This window comes from Salmo salar, chromosome 14, assembly GCF_965601325.2.
Source record: "Salmo salar chromosome 14, fSalSal1, whole genome shotgun sequence".
Lineage (NCBI taxonomy): Eukaryota > Metazoa > Chordata > Actinopteri > Salmoniformes > Salmonidae > Salmo > Salmo salar.
The window spans coordinates 74241541-74268890 of NC_138304.1; the positions used below are offsets into that span (position 1 = coordinate 74241541).

General features: G+C 44.4%; 1 protein-coding gene across 1 annotated transcript in view; it reads right to left on the reverse strand.

Annotated features, from left to right (window-relative positions):
• Positions 1–27350, reverse strand: part of LOC106569878 (atrial natriuretic peptide receptor 1) — a 122214-nt gene that overhangs the window by 33676 nt on the left and 61188 nt on the right. Inside the window, exons 7-8 of the mRNA XM_014141587.3 lie at positions 2525–2619; positions 2199–2334 (exon numbers count right to left, since the gene is read on the reverse strand). Of these exons, the coding sequence (XP_013997062.1) occupies positions 2199–2334; positions 2525–2619 (231 nt within the window). The remainder of the gene's footprint in view (positions 1–2198; positions 2335–2524; positions 2620–27350) is intronic.

A 27350-nucleotide genomic window follows, 5' to 3' on the forward strand; every position in this document is an offset into this window, starting at 1 on the left:
CTCAGCTCACTGGTCACCATAGCAACACCCACCAGTAGCACGTGCTCCAGCAGGTATATTTCACTGGTCATCCCCAAAGCCAACACCTACTTTGGCCGCATTTCCTTCCAGTTCTCTGCTGCCAATGATTGGAACGAATTGCAAAAATCACTGAAGTTGGAGACATATCTCCCTCACTAACTTTAAGCGTCAGCTGTCAGAGCAGCTTACCGATCGCTGCAGCTGTACACAGCCCACCTGTAAATAGCCCATCCAACCAACTACCTACCCCATCCCCATATTTGTTTTTTTTTCTGCTCTTTTGCACACTAGTATTTCTACTTGCACATCCTCATCTGCACATATATCACTCCAGTGTAAATGGCTAAATTGTAATTACATCGCCACTATTGGCCTATTTATTGCCTTACCTCCTTAGTTCATTTGCACACACTGTATACAGATCTTTCTATTGTGTTATTGACTGTATATTTGTTTATCCCATGTGTAACTCTGTGTTGTTGTTGTTTTTGTCGCACTGCTTTGCTTTATCTTGGCCAGGTCGCAGATGTAAATGAGAACTTGTTCTCAACTGGCCTACCTGGTTAAATAATGGTGAAAAAAATAAATGTGTAGGCTAACTGTAGGACGGTGAAAAGCGCAGTAATGTTATGGCTAGGCTCAATTAGCCTAGTTAGCTTGCTTCTTTCGGTTTGATGCAGTCAAGACAGGTACTGTGTAACCAGATGGGATGATAAATAACTAGCAAGAAGTTAGTCTAGCATGAGATAAGTGGTTGCGGTCTCTCCCTCTGTGCCTCATGGTGCTCTGAGCTTCCCGTGTGTTACTCACACACACACACACACACACACACACACACACACACACACACACACACACACACACACACACACACACACACACACACACACACACACACACACACACACACACACTGCCTCCACTCCTCCTAATAGCCTACAGCTGCTCGCTCTTTGCCCCTCTCTCTCTCTCCCCCTTTCTCCATGGCTCTGGTTGAATAAAGTAGAAAAACATTTGGCAATTGGCACAACAATTTCTGCTGCTTCCTTCACTTGTATTGGACAGTTTGTCCTTTTGGAACAGGTTTTAAAAAAATGTATGCATAATGAGTCCGGGCTTTACTGTGTCCATTTCGTAACAGCACTCTAAAGGAGTCAGAATGATTCAGTTCGGCTGGTGGCTAACCAAAGTCGAACCGAATGAGAAACAAAATCGCAATAGTACTGTTTGACCATTTTAAGATGGCATAGCCAGCATACACTTCCTCAAAATAGTCAGAATTAGTCTAAGATAACTGAAGAAATCTGTCATTAATTTTGACGTAAAGATCCTTACCGAAGTCTAAAATGAACAAAAACGCCACAAAATGTCATCATTATTATTTGCACAAACTCTTCCAAACTGCAAAAAGCATACTGAGCGCTGAGTACCAGGTCATTAGCGAGGGTCATTAGCAAGTTTGGTAGGCTACCCATCAGCGCCATTCATTTGCAAAGTTTTAGATTGAGATTACCGTGATCACCGGTCACACGAAATTTGTCTCCTATCATCCTGACTGCCGGTGCGGTGTAAATATGAAATTTGTCTCCTATCATCATGACTGCCGGTGTGGTGTAAATATGAAATTTGTCTCCTATCATCATGACTGCCGGTGTGGTGTAAATATGAAATTTGTCTCCTATCATCATGACTGCCGGTGTGGTGTAAATATGAAATTTGTCCCCTATCATCCTGACTGCCGGTGTGGTGTAAATATGAAATTTGTCTCCTATCATCATGACTGCCGGTGTGGTGTAAATATGAAATGTGTCTCCTATCATCATGACCGCCGGTGTGGTGTAAATATGAAATGTGTCTCCTATCATCATGACTGTCGGTGTGGTGTAAATATGAAATGTGTCTCCTATCATCATGACTGCCGGTGTGGTGTAAATATGAAATGTGTCTCCTATCATCATGACTGCCGGTGTGGTGTAAATATGAAATTTGTCTCCTATCATCCTGACTGCCGGTGTGGTGTAAATATGGTCACCGCAACAGCCCTAATTGTGAGCAGCACAACATTTTAATGTTTCTCTCAGTGTTTATAAAATCTCCAGGGGGTTTTGTTTATTCGTATGCAAATATACATATTTTTATGTTGATAAATGAGGCCCCAGGGGTTCCTCAGTGCATACGTGCTAAGCAAGCCGGCTTGTCATTCTTGAAGCCACAGTCGGGGATGTCTTGGGGCGGGGCGCCCCCCGGCCACTGGACCTTCATACCCGGCACTGGAACCAACTCCTTCAGGGTGCTGTTGTAGACGGATACGATCTGGAGATACACAGGATAGATGGTTAGCCTAACTTTGGGTGTTGAACGAAAGTGCATGTCATTGCACGTCTTATAGCTGCTACACTGGAAGAGGACAAAGAACACAGCTACAGAGTGTGAGTGTGTATTTATGTGCCAGTGTGTGTTTGTGCCTAACCACCATTTTGCTAGAGGAGCAGTCAGTGCCTACCTGAAAGACCCCAGACTCAAGATCGGTCATGTCCCACAAGGCAAAGTCAATCTCCCGATCGCCTTCTCCATCAATTTGAACCAAGCCAGTAACACCTGCCACAGAAGAGAGAGAGAGAGAGAGAGAGAGCGAGAGAGAGAGAGAACAGAGAGAGAGAACAGAGAGAACAGAGAGAGAGAGAGAGAACAGAGAGAGAGAGAGAGAGAGAACAGAGAGAACAGAGAGAGAGAACAGAGAGAGAGAGAGAGAGAACAGAGAGAATAACACAAAGGATTCAGGTGCACAATCTGGGCGCAAGCTGTGCTATTTCCTCATTGCTTTCAAGATTGAGAGATGGGCCCTTTGTTCAATCCCGTTGGTTGATTTTGTTGCCCTTTACAAAATAAATGGACAAACTAGCCAGCTGGGTCCATATTGTGTAGCACCACCTGTTGCCAGTCCCTGTGTGTTGCTATATCCTGTCCCCCGCAGTAAAACAAACCAACAGGATGCAGAAAGTTAGCCTTGCTAAGTCACAAGTACAGATGTAGGATCTTCATTTGAGCCAGTTTGCTACAGCAGGAAAATGATCCTGCAGCAACAGGAAATGTGAATTATTATCTGGATTAGAAATTGACATTTTTGTAAGGGTTGATCCATTTTTCGTAATGGAATATCAAACTTCAGAAGCCTTTTTTAAACAAGTTTCAGATTTAAAATTAAGATTCTACACCTCAAGTCAAAATTTGAGGTAAATTAGCAACTTAACTGCCGGACACCGTCTTTAATGTTGTGGAGAGGGTAATGGGAAATAGGAGCATAATGTGATGTAAAGCCCCTCTCTTGTATCAAGTCTTTGGTTAAGTAATCCATACGGCACATTTATCAAGCTCGCTTAAAAAAAAAACTTAAAATACACCGTGCACACTTGAGACGGACATGGTTTTGAATATCAATAGGGTTTAGGGGAAACCAAGGAAAATATATTAGTTGATTCAAACTGATGCCATCTCTTAGTTTGGATCTTGGCCCTACAGTTGTGAGACATAAAAAGTTAGCCTGTTACAAAAAAACCTCAAACAAAACCCTGTACTACAAGATGTTATAGCACTGTGTTGCACATGCACTGCAGCAATAGTTCTGCCAATAAAATGGCGTGAGCTGACTTTTAGTTTTGAAGTTTTTAGAACTTCACAGGCACCTAGGCATTTCCCATACTTCACCACACAGTGTCTGGGAACTGAACCTGCAACCTCACAGTCAAAAGCCTAGCCTCCTAACCCAAACCTCCCACTTCTTTACTTCTTCAGACCACTGTGCTGGAAGAGGGTAGTAATAAAGTTTGGAAAAAAATCTCTCTCTTTCAGCACTCTCAAATTCCTCTATCTTCTTGAGTCAGAGTTGAACAGATTTTAATTGAGCCCATAAAAATAAGATCACTTTATTATGTTATATTTACTACTTCTATGATTGAGTACCTTGCTCAATGCCATCAGAAATGAATCATTGCATAACCATAATGAATTTAATACATTTATTTATCTCTGTGTCCAACATGCTGCCTCCTACATGTTCTACTGCTCTGACCTCAGATCAGATATGCAAGGTATCATACAGTGGCTGTCCCTGACCCGAGTCTATAAGGCTCATAGTTGACTGAGGTAGTACAGCTCACTGTACCAAATTACTGCTTATATATTACAAGATCTCTAAGGTTAACAGGGCGAATCACGGATGGAATGCATTTATATAACGTTCAAGGCCTAGGTCTCCAAGTACTTTACATTGTATGGGGGTTAGTCATCGTATCATTCATCCACGTTCTCATTTCCAAAGGTATTCGGCACAGATGGCTATGGTTCTTTCAAAGCCATCATCATTTCAACAGACACAGTCTATTCTGACATACATATGACGGACCCCCAAGGACATAATGTACAGTAAACGCGTTCCCTAAAAAGGATGTCATTTGTTGCTACAGTACATGATGTCCGTCTATGAGGAATCATGATGATACCGGCAATTTATAGCGTCTCAATGTCAAACTATATATGCGAGGTCAGTACAGGTGCATCAAAGCTGGGACCGAGAAACTGAAAAACAGCTTCTATCTCAAGGCCATCAGACTGCTAAACAGCAATCACTAACTCAGAGAGGCTGCTGCCAACATTGAGACCCAATCACTGGACACTTTAACAAATGGATCACTAGTCACTTTAAACAATGCCACTTTAATAATGCTTACATATCTTACATTACTCATATCACATGTATATACTGTATTTTATACCATCTATTGCACCTTGCCTATGCCGCTCGGCCATCGCTCATCCATATACTTACAGGTACATTATCTCATTCCCCTTTAGATTTGTGTGTATTAGGTAGTTGTGGTGGAATTGTTAGATTACTTGTTAGATATTACTGCACTGTTGGAACTAGAAGCACAAGCATTTTGCTACACTCGCATTAACATCTGCTAACCATGTGTATGTGACAAATAACATTTGATTTGATTTGAGCAGCTACCCAACTTCGAATCTACAGGACAGATATCCATCACTTGTAATTCTGACTAAAACCGTTTTGAATAGTTGTGAAATGTATCCCTCCGCTCCCTGCCTTGAAGTAATTATCACTAATCGTACACAACTGGAAAGGTGAAAGCAAGGGTTCCACTACATAATTTAACCTAGTCCAAAAATGTCAGATCTAGGATTACTTCAAAGAAGGAAGAAAGGAAGGAAGAAGGGAAGGACTGAAGGAAGGAAGGTAGGATGCATTCGAAAAGTATTCCAGCAGGGCCCTATGTCTAAATGTAAAAAATCATCGCTCTTTCTTTCTCTAAAAAAAAGGGAATCATCTTTCGTCTCTTCGCCAGGTGGTTAAACTGTCCTTGTTCTAAAATCTCCATCCATTGTGTTGTAAAATACCCGGCTAATTAGCGTGGGAGTAAAAAGCACAGTGGCAGCAGCGCTCGTCTCTGACAAGACTAATCGTGGTAGCAGTGGCATGTGCTTTCAACTAGGCGGGTGAACAGGGGAGTGGTCGAGGGGTGCATTGAAAACAGAACTGTAATTAAAGCAAGTAAAGTGTGTGTGTGTGTGTGTGTGTGTGTGTGTAGAGAGAGAGCGAAAGAGAAGCAGATCTCGTCTGACATGTTTTCCCAGCTCTTAGACAGGCAGAACCCGAGGAGTGGGCCGCGCACCACCACAAAAAAAGAAAGAGAATTTGCGTTTAACTGAATGATAACAGTGATGCTGCTTTTAATTTCACACAGGGTGATTTGACAAAAACAAAATGAAAAAAGCTTTCTGGCTTTCAGTCTCATATGTAGAAACACACAGACACAGACACACAGACACACAGACACACACACCAACCAACCCTTGGTCCATTAGTCATTGTAATAGGAGCCCCTCTGTGTAGAAGCTGAAACTCAATGCTCTGCCGCTGACTCCTGGTGCCTGTGCTGCTCCATTGGCAGTATAAGTCCTAACTGAACACTGTCATTCACTTCACAGGACCACTCTGCCTCATTCCCTCTCCGTTTCTGCTTCCTTTCTATTTTTTTGCTATGTACAGTCAGGTCAATTGTATTAGTATAAAATAATATAATATGTAAACAAATCTGAGCATACAATATAACACAGCATTTGGATTATTTATTTAAGTGCTTTTTTTTTAATCAAGGGTGCCAATAATTGTTGACCAGACTATATGTATTTAGAGTCCAGTGTTAATGATTTTCTCTCTTTGCTGTCTCTCTTAATTCCCTTCACTATTTTCCTATTTCTGTGTCCTTCAATGTTGTTTTCATCTCTCTCACCTCCCCATCTTATTTACCCACTCTTTCTAAAAGCACTCTCTCAACCTTTTCTCTCTTCTCCTCTCTTTCCCTCTCTCCTTTCCACATCTCTCCTTTCCCTCTCTGTAACCACCTCAGTCCATCACCCTACCATCTCCTCTATCCGTCTCTCCTCTTCACATCTCTTCCACTCTCGCTCCACACTTTCATAACCTCCTCCAATCTCTCCATCTATCTGTTGCCAATCTGCCTGAGTCGCCAGGCTCAGTGGGTTTCAGTATAGGTCTCTATAAGAGACCCGGCTAACCCACTGTGGTGATTACATAGCCCAATCCACTGACAGCTCCCTCTCCTCCACCAATCTGTCCCTTTGTGATGAGAGAAGAGCACTCTACCCATCTGTCACTCACTGCTCAGGTCAATGAAGAAGTACCCGTCTTACCCCTGTTCTTTGAAACCTCCATAAAATGGAGTCCCTTTCAGCATAGGTCCCTCTTGTTAATATATCTTATTCATGCCTCACTCATGTTTTATTCATGCCTTATCAATGTATTATAAATGATTAATAAATGGCAATGGAAGGTCACTCGATAACGAGCTAAGTTGACATTTCCTTTGTAATTTTCACTGTGAAGATGCTTGCTTGCTTTAGAAATGTCAATTATGAAGGCCATCTCTTACGTTATAAATAGGCCATTTTAATTCAATTCAAATGCCTTTCTTTTCCCTGTATGTTTAAAAGCAATACCTTCCAATGTAGTGGCCTCTTCCATGTCACATTGAAACAATCAGCAAGGAAACACACAGGAACCCACGGCTGTTAGACAACCCAAAACATGCATGTCCCAATCAAACCGGGGCCTCTTATAACGGTCAACACAGAGGAACCAGCCACTGCTCGATGAGCAACCACACACATATGATCACATATGGATTCATCATGAAATAATACAGGCTTTCCCTTACGATATGCAACAGTGCCGCCCCGTATTGTCACCGAGGGGGTTGTGGGTAACTGAAGAGCTATGAGGAGAGGCTTGTGGAGTTCAGAGTGTGGGCTGTGGGAATAGGAGAGACCGAGTGATTATTTAGGAAAAGACGAAAGATGGAACAACATCAACCTCGATCCTACATCTGTATGTGCTCAATCGATACAACTCCTCTAAAAATGTACTCTCAGAATGATTCAAGGATGTGGTATTGTACAGTGACGCTAAATTTGGCACAACGTCGCTAGTGAATGCTATGCTGGGAATCGGTGTAAAGTAAGGCAGAGTGGTTGATTTTCAACAGATTTATTGACATTTCTTAGTTCTGGCTGTTTCTTGGCACCCATTTAGCTGGGTTATATCATATAATGAAAGAAGATAATGTCCTTGTTTTTCTCAAGGGCCCTGTGCTTTCAGAGTGTGTCATTATTTAACTGCTCATTGTAGTACAGAGGCCATGGAGCCACTACATGCATCAGGTAAAGGTGTATTGTGAGCTTTGATGTGGTACGTGGTTGTTTGGTTGGAATATATTACATGATACTATTAAACTAATTTAAGGTAATCATCCAAATAATTACCATCAGATAACTGTGATTGTGCCTTTCATTTCCAGTCTCACCTATTATTGTCATTTTGTCATTGAGATTTCTCCATGTAGGTGATTGTCACATCCTGACCAGTTAAGGGTTATTTGTTGTTGGAGTTTGGTCAGGATGTGGCAGAGGGTATTTGTTTTATATGGTTCGGGGTGGTTGTGTAGGTAGTAGGTCATTTTATTTATGTATTCCGGGGGTTTTGGGCACTGCTCTGTGTTTATGTATTTCTATGTTTAGTTAGTTAGTTGTGGGTATAGGTTCTAGGTTCGTTTTCTATGTATAGTTAATTGGATGGGACTCCCAATTGAAGGCAGGTGTGTTGAGATGCCTTTGATTGGGAGTCCTATATAATAGGGTGTGTTTGTCTTTGTGGGTAGTTTTTGCACTGCGTTTGTATAGCCTGCAAAACTGTTGCTGTCGTGAGTATTGTTTGTTTTTCCTGTGGATGCTTTGAGTATTTTATTAAAAGAATGAGTATCCACATACCCGCTGCAGTTTGGTCAATTCAACATGGCGCCTTTTGTGACAGTGATTCAAATGTAAGATTTGTTTATTCATTAATCATCCAAGCTAGCCTGTGTGTGTTTCAGGCCTTCTATTTCTATCTATATTACACTGAACAAAAATCTAAACGTTACAGTTCATATAAGGAAATCAGTCCATTTAAATATTAGGCCCTAATCTATGGGTAATCTCTTTTTTGTATTTTACCCCCTTTTTCTCCCCAATTTCGTGATATCCAATTGCGATCTTGTCTCATCGCTGCAACTCCCCAAAGGGCTCGGATGAGGTGAAGGTCGAGTTATGCATCCTACGAAACATGACCCGCCAAGCCGTGCTTCTTAACACACTGCCCGCTTAACCCGGAAGCCAGCTGCACCAATGTGTCGGAGGAAACACCGTTCAACTGACTACCGAAGTCAGCCTGCAGGCGCCCTGCCCGCCACAAGGAGTCGCTAAAGCACAATGAGCTAAGTAAAGCCCCCCCGGCCAAACCCTCCCCTAACCGGGACAACACTGGGCCAGTTGTGCACCGCCCTATGGGACTCCCGGTCACGGCCAGTTGTGACACAGCCTGGGATCGAACCCGGGTCTGTAGTGACGCGTCAAGCACTGCAATGCAGTGCCTTAGACTGCTGCGCCACTTGGGAGGCCCTCTAATTTATGGATTTCACATCACTGGGAATACAGATATGCATATGTTGGTCACAAATACCTTTAAAAAAAAAAGTAGGGGCGTGGATCAGAAAACCAGTCAGTATCTGGTTTGACCACCATTTGCCTCATGTAGTGCGACACATCTCCTTCACATAGCGTTGATCAGGCTGTTGATTGTTGTCCCACTCCTCTTCAATGGCTATGCGAAGCTGCTGGATATTGGCGGGAACTGGAACACACTGTCGTACATGTCGATCCAGAGCATCCCAAACATTTTCAATGGATGACATGTCTGGTGAGTATGCAGGCCATGGAAGAACTGGGACATTTTCAGCTTCCAGAATACAGATCCTTGCAACATGGGGCCATGCATTATCATGCGGAAACATGAGGTGATGGCGGCGGATGAATGGCACGACAATGAACCTCAGGATCTCATCAGAGTATCTCTGTGCATCAAATTGCTATCGATAAAATGCAATTGTGTTTGTTGTCTGTAGCTTACGCCTACTCAGAGCAGCTCACAGATCACTGCACCTGTACATAGCCCATCTGTAATATAGCCCATCCAACTACCTCATCCCCATACTGTATTTATTTATCTTGATCCTTTGCACCTTTGTATCTCTACTTGCACATTCATCTTCTGCAGATCAATCACTCCAGTGTTTAATAAGTATATTGTAATTACTTCGCCACCATGGCCTATTTATTGCCTTACCTCATTTGCACACACTGTATATCGATTTTTTTCTACTGTATTATTGACTGTATGTTTGTTTATTCCATGTGTAACTCTGTGTTGTTGTATGTGTGTGGCCAGGTCGCAGTTGTAAATGGGAACTTGTTCTCAGCTAGCCTACCTGGTTAAATAAAGGTGAAATAAAAATAAAAATACCATAACCCCACAGCCACCATGGGCACTCGATGCCATACACAGTGTCTGCTATATGCCCGGTACAGTTGAAACCGGGATTCATCTGTGAAGAGCACACTTCTCCAACGTGCCAGTGGCGATCGAAGGTGAGCATTTGCCCACTGAAGTCGGTTAAGACGCCGAACAGCAGTCAGGTCAAGACCCTGTTGAGGACGACAAGCACCCAAATGAGCTTCCCTGAGACGGTTTCTGACTGTCGAGAAATTCTTTGGTTGTGGAAACCCACAGTTTCATCAGCTGTCCAGGTGGCTGGTCTCAGACGATCCCACAGGTGAAGAAGCCGGATGTGGAGGTCCTGGCTGGCGTGGTTTGATTTATTTAACCTTTATTTAACTAGGCAAGTCAGTTAAGAACAAAATCTTATTTACAATGACGGCCTACCAAAAGGCGGGGGCCTGGGAACAAAAAAATACAATATAAATATAGGACAAAACCCACATCACAACAAGAGAGACACAACACCACATAAAGACAGACCTAAGATGACAACATAACAGCCAAACATGACAACAACATGGTAGTAACACAACATGGTAGCGGCACACAAACATTATTGGGCAAAGTCAACAGCACAAAGGTCAAGTAGGTAGAGACAACAAGAACATGGTTAAATGTGGTCTGCGGTTGTGAGGCCAGTTGGATGTACTGCCAAATTCTCTAAAACGACGTTGGAGGCAGCTTATGTTGAAATGAACATTCAATTCTCTGGCAACAGCTCGGGTAGACTTTCCTGCAGTCAGCATGCCAATCGCACGCTCCCTCAAAAATGATCATGCTGTTTAATTAGTTTCTTGATAAGCCACACCCGTCAGGTGGATGGATTATCCTGGCAAAGGAGAAACGCTCACTAACAGGGATGTAAACAAATTTGTGCACAAAATTAGAGAGAAAAAGCTTTTTGTCCTACTTCATTTTTTTGGGGATGTTTTATTTCAGCTCATGAAACATGGATCCAACACTTTACATGTTGCCTTTATATGCTTGTTCAGTATAGAAGTGCTTCGTCAATTAGGCACCCGACGCTGAATGGACTATATTTACTGCTGATTACAACTGATTAGAGCCCTAATGAAATTCTGCACTGGTTGATGTCACACGTCAGGAAAAGGAGGGAAGGCAGACTGGCAATGATTAGTAGCAAGAGAGATTATCACACTGTTGACGTGTCAGTGTTACTCCGGTCCCAATCATTCCAATGCTTCATCGGTGGTTGTAACAAGAACAGGCAATCTGATAATCAAAACATTTCTGTTTGTGTCCTGTACAAATATAAAGACCACAGGTTTGTGACATTAGTCAGTTGTCCTAATGAAAATATTAGTCCAACTCAAAATCAACAGTGCGATAGAAACATTGATCCAGATGCAATGGAAAAGCACCGTGCCACCAGCAACAAGGGACTTTCTCCCATTCAAAATACAACTCATACCAGCTGTTCTATACCGTAATAAAACGATTAAGTATATTACCATATATAAAACATTTGTCCAATCAACATGTGCGAAATCCAAACAGAAGTACCACCAGTGCCAGGCAACCAACCACAGAAAAGAGGGACTCCACTTTCTCTTATTCAAAACAAATGGGTGCTTCCCAAATGGCCCATAGTAGTGCACTGTATAGGGAATAGGTTCCATTTGGATGCACACATGGACACAGGAAGTGTGTCCATCAAGGGAATTGACAGGCTGGGCCCAGCTGCAGCTGGCAGCTAATCTAATCAGTGAGAGGAGAGATGGGGAGGTGGAGATAAACAGGGGGGAGGGTATTCAGAGCGGAATGGATTTGGGATGACGGCCCTCTTTGGAAAGGGCAAAGTCAATAATGTGTGTGTGTAAGAATTGGGGGGGGGTGTATATGAGTGTAATTGAGACCTCCAAGGCTAAAAAGATACTTGGTGGGATATGGGGAGGAAGTGCACGGCACACTTTAGGGCCATAATTCAAAGAGGTACTTACATTTAACAATTGGGAGCTGGAAAGATCTTCTAATTCCTAAACCAGATTTTTTTGGTCATGCCAATCAAAACAACTTTGAGAGAAAAAGAAAAGGATGGAAAGAGACTAAGAGAGAGAGCACGCGAGCGAGAGAGAAGGAGAGGCAGAGAGAAAGATACAGTGAAAAATAAAGAGAGGGAGAAGGGCGACTGAAAGAGAGAGAAACCAACAGTCACCAAAGGGCTCCCGAGTGGCGCAGCGGTCTAAGGCACAGCATCTCAGTGCTAGTGGGGTCACTACAGACACCCTGGTTTGATTCCAGGCTGTATCACAACCGGCAGTGATTGGGAGTCCCATAGGGTGGCGCACAATTGGCCCAGAGTTGTCTGGGTTTGGCCGGTGTAGGCCGTCATTGTAAATAAGAAATTGTTCTTAGTTATATAAAGGTTAAATTATATATATATATTTTTTTTTATGAACCCCTATGCAAAGAAGACTTCACTTAGGCCCTCATGACAAACTCCCTCCTCCAGGTAGTTTGGATGGGTGAAAAGGCTCAGTAACACACAGGTCAGCACAGTGGGGCCCCACACACACACACACACACACACACACACACACACACACACACACACACACACACACACACACACACACACACACACACGGTCAGCACAGTGGGGATGGAGCACACACACACACACACACACACACAGGCGCACAGGGGGTGGCCCCCAGGCGACAGTGGGGATGGGCCCCCACACACACACACACACACACACACACACACACACACACACCACACACACACACACACACACACACACACACACACACACACACACAGGTCAGCACAGTGAGGATGGACACACACACACACACACACAGGTCAGCACAGTGGAGATGGAGGCACACACACACACACACACACAGGTCAGCACAGTGGGGATGGAGACACACACACACACACACACACACACACACACACACACACACACACACACACACACACAGGTCAGCACAGTGGGGATGGAGACAGACAGACAGACAGACAGACAGACAGACAGACAGACAGACAGACAGACAGACAGACAGACAGACAGACAGACAGACAGACAGACAGACAGACAGACAGACAGACACACACACACAGGTCAGGACAGTGGAGATGGACACACACACACAGGTCAGCACAGTGGAGATGGACACACACACACACACACAGGTCAGCACAGTGGAGATGGACACACACACACACACACACACAGGTCAGCACAGTGGAGATGGAGACACACACCACACACACACACACACACACACACACACACACACACACACACACACACACACACAGGTCAGCACAATGGGGATGGAGACACACACACACACACACACACAGGTCAGCACAGTGGGGATAGAGGTACACAGGGAAGCAGGCTGACCTCAGTGTAACAGGAGGCCATGATGATTCAGTAGTCAGCAGCACACCACAGAGCTCACATTACCCACAGGCAGCCTCTGGCAACAAAATGGCTGTTAAGGGTTTAGCTCTACATCCCCAGGGCTGAATAGATTAAATAACCACTTGTAACCAGTTTTGAAGACTTAATAAAAAAGAATACACGAGCGCCAAGGGCGATTTATGGAATCAATCATGGGGTTGAACTGTCGTCAGGTTCTTAAGTCATGTGGACCTTGCGCAGTTTCTTTCACTTTGTTGGATCCAAAACAAACCCTGGAGTCGGCTGAATGATCACATTCTAAACAGAATGTTTCCTTTTCTGAAGCACAACTCTACCAATGTGCACCTGTAAACTATTTTATGTACACACAGGAGCCCTCATTCCACAACACACTTTAGAGCCATTTAGAACTTAGTAAAAAAAAACTACTTTTGGAGGTACAGTAAAACAGACATTAGTCTGAGTAAATTGGTTAAGTAGTATAAGGTGCAGAAACATTGGACTGTCTGTCACTCCATTCCGAACAGAAGCTCACAGCCATGATCCACTGACCTCGGACCTGTTTGGTCAGTGCTGAAGAGGACAGACGTCAGGCCCAGACCACTTAGAGTAATGTGACCTCTGACCTGTTTGGTCAGTGCTGAAGAGGACAGACGTCAGGCTCAGACCACTTAGAGTAATGTGACCTCTGACCTGTTTGGTCAGTGCTGAAGAGGACAGACGTCAGGCTCAGACCACTTAGAGTAATGTGACCTCTGACCTGTTTGGTCAGTGCTGAAGAGGACAGACGTCAGGCTCAGACCACTTAGAGTAATGTGACCTCTGACCGGCACTATCAATATAATAATGTCATTTGGGGGGGGGGGGGTGCTTATATTTGTCCTGTTACACACAAGTGTGTAATATATTTTTGTTGTTGTTGCATATCCCAAATACCGAGACACCCGCAGGGTGTGGGGGTCACAATTGTACAGTGCCCCTGGAGCAATTAGGATTAAGTGCCTTGCTCAATGGTACAGCGATAGGATTTTGTTTTTGAGCTTGTTGGCTCCGGTATTCCATCCAGCAAACTTTCGGTTACTGGCCAACGCACTAAACCTCGAGGCTACTTGATGCCCATAAGTTCAACCAATCAATTACTGAATGATCTGCCCATGCAGTGTATGAGTTAGGAAGCGTATGAGTTCACTGAATGACCTGCTGCATGTAAATAACACATATTCTGTCATTTTATTTACACAATTGACTAGCATATAAAACATCCATGACAGCTAAAGAAAACCAATGAGCATACATTTGACGCAAACTAGGTAAGGAATATGTTATGTTAAGAACACCAAATAATGATACATACAGTGAATCATATAGACCAAACTGGGATAAGAAGGGCACTATACCAACACGGCAGGTGGCTGTGACAGTCCAACACTGTACATTGTCCGTCAGAACTACAGTACAAGAATAATGACCAAGCGAAAGGCATAGACTGACATCAGGCGACCGGCTGCCTTTGTTTTCCTTCCCACTAATAAGGGTGACTGGGCGACCAGCATCCATTTTGTGCCAGTCAGGGTCAGCTGACACGGCTCTGGTGGTGTGATTATGTGTCTGCTCTTTGGCCAGGCTGCCTTTTACAGTGCCTTCAGAAAGTATTCAGAACCCTTGACATTTTTCACATTTTGTTATGTTACAGCCTTATTCTGAAATGGCTTTAAAAAAAAACAATTTCCTCAGCAATCTACTCACAATACCCCACAATGACAAAGCGAAAACAGGTTCTTAGAAATGTTTGCCAATTTAAAAATAAAAACAGAAATACCTTATTTATATAAGTATTGGGGCGGCAGGTAGCCTAGTGGTTTGAGCGTTGGGCCAGTAACCGAAAGGTTGGTGGCTCAAATCCTCGAGCTGACAGGGTAAAAATCTGTCCTTCTGCCCCTGAAAAGGCAGTTATCCCACTGTTCCTAGGCTGTCAATGTAAATAAGAAATTGTTCTTAACTGACTTAAAGGTTAAAAGGTTAAATAAAAATTCAGACATTTTGTAATCACTCAAAATTGAGTTCAGGTGCATCTTGTTTCCATTGATCATCCTTTATACAGTGGGGGGGAAAGTATTTGATCTCTTGCTGATTTTGTACATTTGCCCACTGATAATGTTTATTTGAACAGTGAGAGACAGAATAACAACAACAAAAAAACTCCCGAAAAACGCATGTCAAAAATGATTTGCATTTTAATGAGGGAAATAAGTATTTGACCCCTCTGCAAAACATGACTTAGTACTTGGTGGCAAAACCCGTGTTGGCAATCACAGAGGTCAGACGTTTCTTGTAGTTGGCCACCAGGTTTGCACACATCTCAGGAGGGATTTTGTCCCACTCCTCTTTGCAGATCTTCTCCAAGTCATTAAGGTTTCAAGGCTGACGTTTGGCAACTCGAACCTTTAGCTCCCTCCACAGATTTTCTATGGGATTAAGGTCTGGAGACTGGCTAGGCCACTCCAGGATCTTAATGTGCTTCTTCTTGAGCCACTCCTTTGTTGCCTTGGCCGTGTGTTTTGGGTCATTGTCATGCTGGAATACCCATCCATGACCCATTTTCAATGCCCTTGCTGAGGGAAGGAGGTTCTCACCCAAGGTTTGACGGTACATGGCCCCGTCCATCGTCCCTTTGATGCGGTGAAGTTGTCCTGTCCCCTTAGCAGAAAAACACCCCCAAAGCATACTGTTTCCACCTCCATGTTTGACGGTGGAGATGGTGTTCTTGGGGTAATAGGCAGCATTCCTCCTCCTCCAAACACGGCGAGTTGAGTTGATGTCAAAGAGCTCCATTTTGGTCTCATCTGACCACAACACTTTCACCCAGTTGTCCTCTGAATCATTCAGATGTTCATTGGCAGACTTCAGACGGGCATGTATATGTATTCTTGAGCAGGGGGACCTTGCGGGCGCTGCAGGATTTTAGTCCTTCACGGCGTAGTGTGTTACCAATTGTTTTCTTGGTGACTATGGTCCCAGCTGCCTTGAGATCATTGACAAGATCCTCCCGTGTAGTTCTGGCCTGATTCCTCACCGTTCTCATGATCATTGCAACTCCACGAGGTGAGATCTTGCATGGAGCCCCAGGCCGAGGGAGATTGACGGTTCTTTTGTGTTTCTTCCATTTGCGAATAATCACACCAAATGTTGTCACCTTCTCACCAAGCTGCTGGGCGATGGTCTTGTAGCCCATTCCAGCCTTGTGTAGGTCTACAATCTTGTCCCTGACATTCTTGGAGAGCTCTTTGGTCTTGGCCATGGTGGAATCTGATTGATTGATTGCTTCTGTGGACAGGTGTCTTTTTTACAGGTAACAAGCTGCGGTTAGGAGCACTCCCTTTAAGAGTGTGCTCCTAATCTCAGCTCGTTACCTGTATAAAAAGACACCTGGGAGCCAGAAATCTTTCTGATTGAGAGGGGGTCAAATACTTATTTCCCTCATTAAAATGCAAATCAATTTATAACATTTTTGACATGCGTTTTTCTGGATTTTTTGTTGTTGTTATTCTGTCTCTCACTGTTCAAATAAAGATGCCATTAAAATTATAGACTGATCCTTTCTTTGTCGGTGGGCAAACGTACAAAATCAGCAGGGGATCAAATACTTTTTTCCCCCACTGTATGTTTCTACAACTTGATTTGAGTCCACCTGTGGTAAATTTAATTGATTGGACATGATTTGGAAAGGCACACACCTGTCTATATAAGGTCCCACCGTTGGCAGTGCATGTCAGAGCAAAAACCAAGCAGTGAGGCCGAATGAATTATCCGTAGAGCTCTGAGACAGGATTGTGTCGAGGGACAGATCTGGGGAAGGGTACCAAAACATTTCTGCAGCATTGAAGGTCCCCAAGAACACAGTGGCCTCCATCATTCTTAAATGGAAGAAGTTTGCACCCACCTAGACTCTTCCTAGAGATGACCGCCCGGCCAAACTGAGCAATCAGGGAGAAGGGCCTTGATCAGGGAGGTGACAAAGAACCCAATGGTCACTCTGACAGAGCTCTAGAGTTCCTCTGTGGAGGTGGGAGAACCTTCCAGAAGGATAAACATCTCTTCAACACCCCACCAATCAGGCCTTTATGGTAGAGTGGCCAGACGGAAGCCACTCCTCAGTAAAAGGCACATGACAACCCACTTGGAGATTGCCAAAACGCACCTAAAGAATCTCAGACCATGAGAAACAGGATTCTCTGGTCTGATGAAAGCAAGATTGAACTCTTTGGCCTGAATGGCAAGCGTCACTTCTGGAGGAAACCCTGCACCATCCATATGGTGAAGCATGGTGGTGGAAGCATCATGCTGTGTGGAGATGTTTTCAGCGGCAGGGACTGGGAAACTAGTCAGGATCAAGGGAAAGATGAACGGCGCAAAGTACAGAGAGATCCTTGATGAAAACCTGCTCAAGAGAGCTCAGGACCTCAGACTGGGGCGAAGGTTCACCTTCCAACAGGACAACAACCCTAAACACACAGCCAAGACAATGCTGGAGTGGCTTCTGGACAAGTCTCTGAATGTCCTTGACTGGCCCAGTCAGAGCCCGGACTTGAACCTGATCGAACATCTCTGGAGAGACCCAAAAATAGCTGTGCAGCAACGATTCCCATCCAACCTGACTTAGCTTGAGAGGATCTGCAGAGAAGAATGGGAGAAACTCCCCAAATACAGGTGTGCCAAGGTTGTAGCATCATACCCAAGAAGACTCTAGGCTGTAATCGCTACCAAAAGTGTGTCAACAAAGTACTGAGTAAAGGGTCTGAATACTTATGTAAAAGTGATATTTCAGTTTTTTATTTTTATTTATTAGCACAAATTTCAAAAAAATTATGGGGTATTGTGTGTGGATTATGATGAGGGAGAAAAACAATTTAATCAATTTTACAATAAGGCTGTATGTCACGTCCTGACCTTAGAGAGCCTTTTTATTCTCTATTTTGGTTAGGTCAGGGTGTGACTAGGGTGGGTACTCCAGTTGTTGTATTTCTATGTTGGCCTGGTATGGTTCCCAATCAGAGACAGCTGTCTATCGTTGTCTCTGATTGGGGATCATATTTAGGCAGCCTTTTCCCACCTGTTTGTTGTGGGATCTTGTCTATGTATAGTTGCCTGCGAGCACTACATTGGCTTCACATTTCGTTTTGCTCTTTATTGTTTTCTGTGCGTTTCACTCGAATAAAGATGATGAAACCATTCCACACTGCACCTTGGTCTGATCATTACAACAACGTTCGTGACACTGTAACCTAACAACATGTGGGAAAAGTCAATGGGTCTGAATACTTTCTGATAATGGAGGGAAGAAAGAAGAGGGGGAGAAAGGAGGGGGGAGACTGGGGTGCTTGAAGCAATGAAAGTCTAAAATACATGTTCAGGATGTAATAGCAAAGTTAGAGAAAGTTGAGGATACATTGAGGCCGAGTTCCTGGCAGTCTTCGGTTGGGCGTGGCGGGTCAGAGAGAGTGAGTCCACTGTGTAAAGTTATAAAGGAGAAGAAAGAAGGAGAAATAGAGTGTGGAGAGGGATGATAGCAACAAAAAAAAAACTCTGAAGAGACCTCAGAAGTCGGGGAGCATCGAGAAACGGAAAGAGTGCTTAGAGCAGCAATCATCAGTAGATTTAGCCGCAGGCTGATTTTTTTTCTTGAAAGGATTGTCTGGGGGCCGGAACATAAATACAAATAATTTGTAGACTGCAAATTCAGCACAAGAAGATATATTTGACTAAAACATAATTTCAAACTTGCTTACATTTGTATACGGTCACATACACTGAGCATACTGTACCAAACATTGAGAACACCTTCCTAATATTGAGTTGCACACCCAGTTTTGCCCTCAGAACAGCCTTCATTTGTTTTCTTCATATCACTTGGGGGGCCAAAGTTTGGCCGGCGTGCCGCCAGTTGTGGAATCCTGGCTTCAAGGAACAGACCAAGGGAGAGAAGGAAGGATAAACAGATGGGATAATGAAAAGAGAAGATAAACAAGACAAAGTAGCCAGAGAGACCGTAAAAGTAAAGTAGCTAGATAGTAACAAGAGTACAAGATGAACAGGATAAAGAAGTTAGACAGGTAAATGGGTAATAAAAAGAGGGTGAAATAAACAACAAGATCCAGAGCATGGACAGAAGGAGACCAATTTAAATGGACACAGCAGTTTTGAGGAGGCGAAAAATAAAGGGCAACATTTTGCATAATGATGTCATTATCTAGATGAAAACAAGTTTTGTGGTTGTAGAGACGTCAGATTATTGTGTGAGCCATGTAGAGACGTCTTTTTTCATGACATCATCCAGACGTTACTTAAATCCATTATTTTGGTCAGATTACCAGATTACAACCAGTGAAAGATTTATTTTTCTGATCACTAAAAAGATGTCTAGAAAACGTCCTTCTATAACTAGTAAACAACCTGAACGTGACGTCCCAAAACACCCCATAATAACTTTACCACAACCAGCACACTGGGTAGGATTAGCAACAAGATAGAGACAAAGTGTGAGGGTAAAACTGATTTTAGAGGGGAGGGTGCTGCTCTGCTGTGCTGTGCTGTTCTCTGTATGATGGAGGCAGAGCGAGACGGGACCCAGATGGGAGAGATAAACAGGACGCTCTGTTTCCCCTTTATTAGATTCCCTCCCTTTTATTATTGAGGTCCTGCAGCGCCGTGTGTCCTGACAGAACCCACACGGGTGTTTTAACGCCATGCAGGACTGTACGGGGGGTGGGGGGGAGAAGAAGAGAGGAGGACATGAAAGGTGGATATGAAACCCATGGATACTCCCTCCACTGACTGACTCACTGTATCCTTATCGCACACACACACACACACACACACACACACACACACACGCATTTCTCTATTCACGCACACACATATGCATATCAGCATGAGCATAAACACACATTCCAGTGTTGGTGTGCTGTCTGGTCGGAGTTCACCTCTACCCTCTATGTATTATCTATCTCATGTCCCAGTGTGTTTACTCCTATCTGCCGACACATGAAGACAACCCAGCAGGACAACCTAGTTCAGCAGAACTGAGCCAAATTCTGACACCGCCAAATTCCTCCCATAGGCCATTACTCTGACACATCATTTCAAGTAATTGAAACTACAGTACATTACTCCTGGGAAAAGGTAACATTCCTGATTAAAAAATAAAGTTCATCTATGTGCTCATTATGGTAACTTGAGCTCTTCAGGCGATCAGCACTTGGTAGGATGATCTTGTGGAGGGGTTTCAGCATAACTGCAGAAATGTCTAATTCAAAGGGAATGAAAATGATTATGGTCATTGCTTGCTTTATCTACAGGGGTGGTGAATATGATTGTATTTTGTTGTGTTGAAAACTTTGCAATCATTCCCAACACGAAAACCATGCTATATCACCAAGTTCAGATTCAATCAGGCCCCATGAACTAATGTGATAAGCGGGGCACGCTCCAATTCTACACCACATCCGTCTCCATCTCTCCCCTGGCCGTTTACACCCGCTAGCCACAGAGGAGCGATTATCTGACCGCACAGCCTCTCATGACGCAAATCCAGGGCAAACTCCCCCAGATCCCCACTTTACACTATAAATATACTGAGGGACGGTTTGCTCAGGACTGAGAGACCAGTTAATAGGGCGCAAGTAGCCTAGCGGTTAGAGTGTTAGGCCAGTAACCGACAGGTCGCTGGTTCGAATACTTGAGCCGTCAAGGTGGAAAATCTGTCAATGTGTCCTTGAGCAAGGCACTTAACCCTGATTTACTACTATGGCTGACCCTGTAATACAAAACATTTCACTGCACCTACGTGACAATAAAACAAATTATTATATATATAAAGTTACTTTATGTGGAGGGACCCTCTGGGCCTCTGCTTTCTCTGTCTTTCCCCTCTCTATATCTCACCCTCTCTATCTCACCCTCTCTTTATCTATATCTCCCTCTCCCCTATCTATATCTCCCTCTCTCTCTCTCCCTTTCTTTCTCTCAGGCCTAAAGGCTTTATTACTGATTTCTGATGGCTGGTCCATCTTCAGAACAGCAGCAATACAAAGAGAGTAAGATTCAATTCTAGCTAGATGTGGTGGCTAAATATTTGAGATGAAATTAAGGCGCCGATCAAAAGGAGGCTGATCTTTAGGTGAGATAATAAGTGTCAAGCGGTGGTGGTGGTGAGGAGAGGATGGAGATGAAGAGGTGAAATGATGGAGGGATGGTGATAATGGACATGGAGGAGAGAGAGTAGAGCAGACAGGTCATTTAGGCAGCGGGCTGAGCATCTGTTTTTTAAATGGTCTACAGATTGGATCTGTTAATGTAGAGAAGGGATTAAGCCAGAATGAGGTTTACTATTGAGTGGCATTTCTGGTATATCTCGTGAAGATGTCAGTCATTGTCCTGCCCACAAAGACTACACGTCTCATGAGCACACACAACCTACACTCTTAGAAAAAAAAGGTTATATCAAGAAAGTAAAAGGGTTCTTTGGCTATCCCCATAGAAGAACCCTTTGAAGAACCCCTTTTGGTTCCAGGTAATACCATTTCCCCAGAGGGTTCTACATGGAACCCAAAAGCGTTCTACTTGGAACCAAAAAGCGTTCTCCTATGGGGACAGCCGAAGAACCCTTTTGGAACCCTGCATCTTCAGCCCCAGCTGAAGGTGGTTTCAGCTAATCAAGGGCTGGCATCAATACAGTAGGTGTCTTTCATTGAAGGATGAAGCTTGTTATAAGGATGACATTACCAGTGCCATAGAAGGCCAGAATGAAGAGATGGCACATTAAGCGATCTCAAAAGCAACCCTCTAAAACGCCATTTAAAATGTTGTAAGTGCAATAAATGATGCTTAATATTAGGAAAGCAGGTGTTTTGTGCTTATTAAATAAGATTCCTTTTATTCTGGTACTGACAACATAACTGTGCTGCATCCTGCGCCTGATCAAGTGTAACCCTATTTAACTTCTGTTAAGTTTTGTTTGTTTGAAACAAGTTCTACAAGTGCTTGCTGTAGCAGATTCTGTCACTGATAAGCGTATAAATAGGAACAGTTGCGTATCGACATTTATAATTGCTAAGTGTCACAGTATGTACAGTTACGAAGATGACATGGTGTCATACTCCCGGTGGTTCTGAAAAGAATAAGCCTCTGTTCGCCGTATTCCGAAGAAAAGTAGTATCACGGCTGTCGAAAGGATCGGACCAAAGTGCAGCGTGGTTGTAGTTCCACATTTTATTAAATCCGTGAAACTTTGCAAAACATAAGTAACTGAATTTACAAAACAACAAACCGTGACGCAGAGAGAAACAAACACTACTCAAAAGATAATCACCCACAAAACCCAGGAAGAAAAACACCCTACTTAAATATGATCTCCAATCAGAGGTAACGAGGACCAGCTGCCTCCAATTGGAGATCAACCCAAAAAACAACAACATAGAAATAGAAAACCTAGAAAAACACAAATCACCCCCTGTCACGCCCTGACCTACACTACCATAGAAAATCACATCTTACTATGGTCAGGACGTGACAGTACACCCCCCCCCCCCCCAAAAGGTGCAGACTCCGAATGCACCTAAAACAAAAGAAACCACAAAACAAAAGGGTGGGTAGGGAGGGTGACAATTGTCTATGGCGGCTCAAATGCAGTCCAATTAACCTTAACCTCCAGCAGAGGAGTTCGGGGCGTACTCCCCGCTCCACCCACTGATCCTTCTGCTTTATTACCACCTGACCATGGATCGTCGTCGAAAGAACCGGGCTGCAGGCCACCGCTGGAGGCTCCGGGCTGGGGAGCGTCGCTGGAGGCTCCGGGCTGGGGAGCGTCGCTGGAGACTCCGGACTGGGGAGCGTCTCTGGAGGCTCCGGACTGGGGAGCGTCTCTGGAGGCTCCGGACTGGGGAGCGTCGCAGGAGGCTCCGGACTGGGGAGCGTCGCAGGAGGCTCCGGACTGGGGAGCGTCGCAGGAGGCTCCGGACTGGGGAGCGTCGCAGGAGGCTCCGGACTGGGGAGCGTCGCAGGAGGCTCCGGACTGGGGAGCGTCGCAGGAGGCTCCGGACTGGGGAGCGTCGCTGCAGGCTCCGTGCCATGGATCATCACTGGAGGCTTCTTTCATGGAGCTGGAATAGGTCTCACCGGGATAGAGAACGTCGCTGAGAGTTCTGGACTAGGGAACGTCACTGGAGGCCGGGTGCGCGGAGCAGGCACAGGGTATACTGGGCCGTGGAGGCGCACTGGAGGTCTGGAGCTTATGGCTGGCACAACCCGTCCTGGCTGGATAACCTCCGTAGCCCGACAAGCGCGAGGCGTTGTGACAAGTCGCACAGGTTTGTGTTGGTGAACTGGGTTTACCGTGCGTAGAGCTGGCGCAGGATAACCTGGACCGAGAAGACGCACTGGAGACCAGGAACGCTGAGCAGGCATACTCCTTCCTGGCTCAATGCCAACTCTAGCATGGCACCTGTGAGGAGCTTGCACTGAGCACACCGGGCTGTAGCTGCGCACTGGCGACACAGTGTGCATCTCAGCATAACATGGTGCTTGCTCGATCACTCGCCCCCCACAGTAAGCACGGGGAGTTGGCTCAGGTCTCCAACCTGACTCTGCCAATCTCCCCGTGTGCCACCCCCCCAATTCTTTTGTGGGGGCTGTCTCTCGCCCTTGCCTCGTTGATGGTACAGCGCCTCATAATGACGCCGCTCCGCTTTAGCTGCCTCAATCTCCTCCCTTGGACGGCGATACTCCCCAGCCTGCCTCCAGGGTCCTTTTCCGTCCAGAATTTCCTCCCAGGTCCATTTCTGTTGCTCCTGGGCACGCTGCTTGGTCCTTTTGTGGTGGGTGATTCTATCACGGCTGTCGAAAGGATCGGACCAAAGTGCAGCGTGGTTGTAGTTCCACATTTTATTAAAGCCGTGAAACTTTGCAAAACATAAATAACTGAATTTACAAAACAACAAACCATGACGCAGAGAGAAACAAAACACTATTCAAAAGATAACCACCCACAAAACCCAGGAAGAAAAAACCCTACTTAAATATGATCTCCAATCAGAAGTAACGAGGACCAGCTGCCTCCAATTAGAGATCAACCCAAAAAACAACATAGAAATAGAAAAACTAGAACTTAAACATAGAAATAGAAAACATAGAAAAACACAAAACACCCCGTCACGCCCTGACCTACTCTACCATAGAAAATCACATCTTACTATGGTCAGGACGTGACAAGTAGCCATGGAACGCACACCGAAATGCACTCATGACTCCATTCTCTACGCACCAAAATTACAATGTCTTTCTCTGTGCTTTGTGAAAACCTAACACTAAGATCTTACTTTAGAACTTAGCTAGTCATGTTGGTAATTGAATAAGCTTGCAAATGATGCCCTTGTGACCCAGTTTGCGATTTGTAACGGAACAAATAAACAACAACAGTCATTGTGTGAGGGTGGGGATGCAGGGCTGTGTTGCAAATCAAAAATTACAAGTGTGCTTGCATCAGTCCTTCAACGGCACAGTTTAGAGAGCTTAAAAGAGCACGTAGTAGTTAAAGGCTCTTTCCTTGAGTCATAAAAGTGCATTGAAATGACTTGATGAGAGGTGTCCGGCAGAGCAGAGCCCCTGGATCACTTAGGGGTAAAGTAACTTGCTCCTTAATGTAATGTAAAAGGATCACGGCAGCTTTAGAAAGCTTAAAAGACATAGTCTTTATGCTGTACTTGCCAGCAGTACCTTTCATGGTCCTGCTCGTGCCACCACAAGGCCCCAACCCCTGTTAGTGATCCAGGTACAGTAGGTACAAACATAAACATGGAGAGCGATGAACTTGTGCTGACCATGTACAGTCCTGCTAATACAGATTCACGCACAAGTATCACACTTGAATCCAGTCAATAAGGTGCACGGACCTGGGTGTTTATACTGTATAATATACACACATTCCAGTGTCGCTGTGCTGTCTGGGAGGAGTTCACCTCTACCCTCTATGTTTTATCTATCTCATGACACAGTGTGTTTACTCCTATCTGCCGACACATGAAGACAACCCAGCAGAGATGGCTTAAAATAAACAACTGTAGAACAGAGAGCTTTCCTCCTACTAAGTAGTCTCAATAAACGCACGCACGCGCGCACGCACGCACGCACGCGGCACTCCAAGAAGAGTAGCTGCTGCTTTAGTAGTGAATGGAGATCCTATTAAAATAGTAAATACCAAATACACACACACACACAGACTCACTCTCACTCTCTTTCTCTCTCTCTCTCTCTCTCTCTCTCTCTCTCTCTCAGAGAGCTCTCTCTGTTACACACACACGTGGGATGACTGTGGTAGGTGACTAGCTCTTGTGTGCCTTGGTCGGAGCAGACACAACATCCCTGAGGGATCCCTGAGTCAGTCAGGGGCTGCTGGCCAATAATCTGGGAGCAGAACAGAATAGAGCTGAAGTTGGTGCTTTCCCCAATAGCGCCGACAGTTAGACACCTGATAGACCCTTCATCAACATTTGTGGCATTAATCAGTGTCCGTCTCCATCTCTCTCTCTCTCTGTCGCTCTCATCATTTTCTATCCATCTGTCACTTCCTCTCTCTCACATGCTTTCTCTCCCTACATTATGCTATTCCCTGTCAGCCACCAAACACAATGTACCCAATATAAATCCTTCGAGGCAAACCGTCAATATGACAATGTACCCATACAACATCTTACAATGCAATCCTATCAAACACAGATACGAATCGATGGTGCTGTAACAGGCTGTCGCAGAATGTGACCATCGGCCGCTGTGAGCTTATCTTCATGATGAAAAGAAGGCCCGCTGGTGTAGCGACGCAAACGGTGCCCAGTCAGCTAACTCGTTAGCGCGATGACATCAAGAACAAAAGCAGAGATAAGAGCTCGGAAAGGCCTCAAGTCAGAAGTATGGACTTCGGCACGACAAGCTAATCGTTCTGTTGTCAGAATGAGAAACCCCTGAGGATCATTTGTAATCTGATTATTGTATTTTTTTTTTCCATCAGTGCAATCAAGTTAAGGTTTAGCTGCGAGGTGATGATAGGCAGGGCCGGCCCTGGGCATAAGCGACATAAGTGGTATTTTTTAGAAACTCTGTTGGCGTCTCAACTTCCTGTTGAGAGTTAGAATAGTAGAATACACAAGGTGCCATTTCAAAATGTGGTTGTGCACTGGCGGTGTTTCTCTTATGTCAGTCACTGATAGTCACTCAATTTTGATTGTAAGTCTAGCCAGCTATCTGACCTCTAGAGGGCCCCCATTGATTTAGTTAGTCACTCTCACTCAGACATCATATGAACATGGCATAAGTCATGATAAAATGTGTAGAATTGCAGGAAATTAGCTTTAAAACAGCAAGAATGTCTCGCCACCCTATGGCAAAATGTGTAGAATTGCTGCAAACTCGCTTTAAAACTGCATCATTTCCTCTACACCTCTAACTCTAAAAAAATAATAATCGGCCATCAATACGGGGGCCACTTATGGTTTCAGTTCCTCCAGGATCTCTCAGAGATTTTTTGTGATATTTGTGGCCCAAAATGCTTGATTTTGCTCTGGCGATTCTGACATTTTACATGATAATATGCGCTGACTTTGTCAAATTTGTTGCAAAAATGCGCTGACGAGGGAAACATTTTGTTGATGTGTGGCTCGATTGAACCATGTTATGCAGTAAATGTGCAGTGAATGGTTGAAATTGAGAGCTTTTTTTGTACTGTGGTGATGGGTTAGTTTTATGTGATAATATTGCAATGCTTTGATTGTTTTATGAGGAAATAGTCAGTAGCAGTGTGTGGGTAAAATCATTGGGGAAGTCAAGCCAGAAAAAAATACCATATTACAACATAGGTGTTGTGATAATTGCGTTGTTTGCTCTATAACCTGTTAGTTCATATGCCTTGAC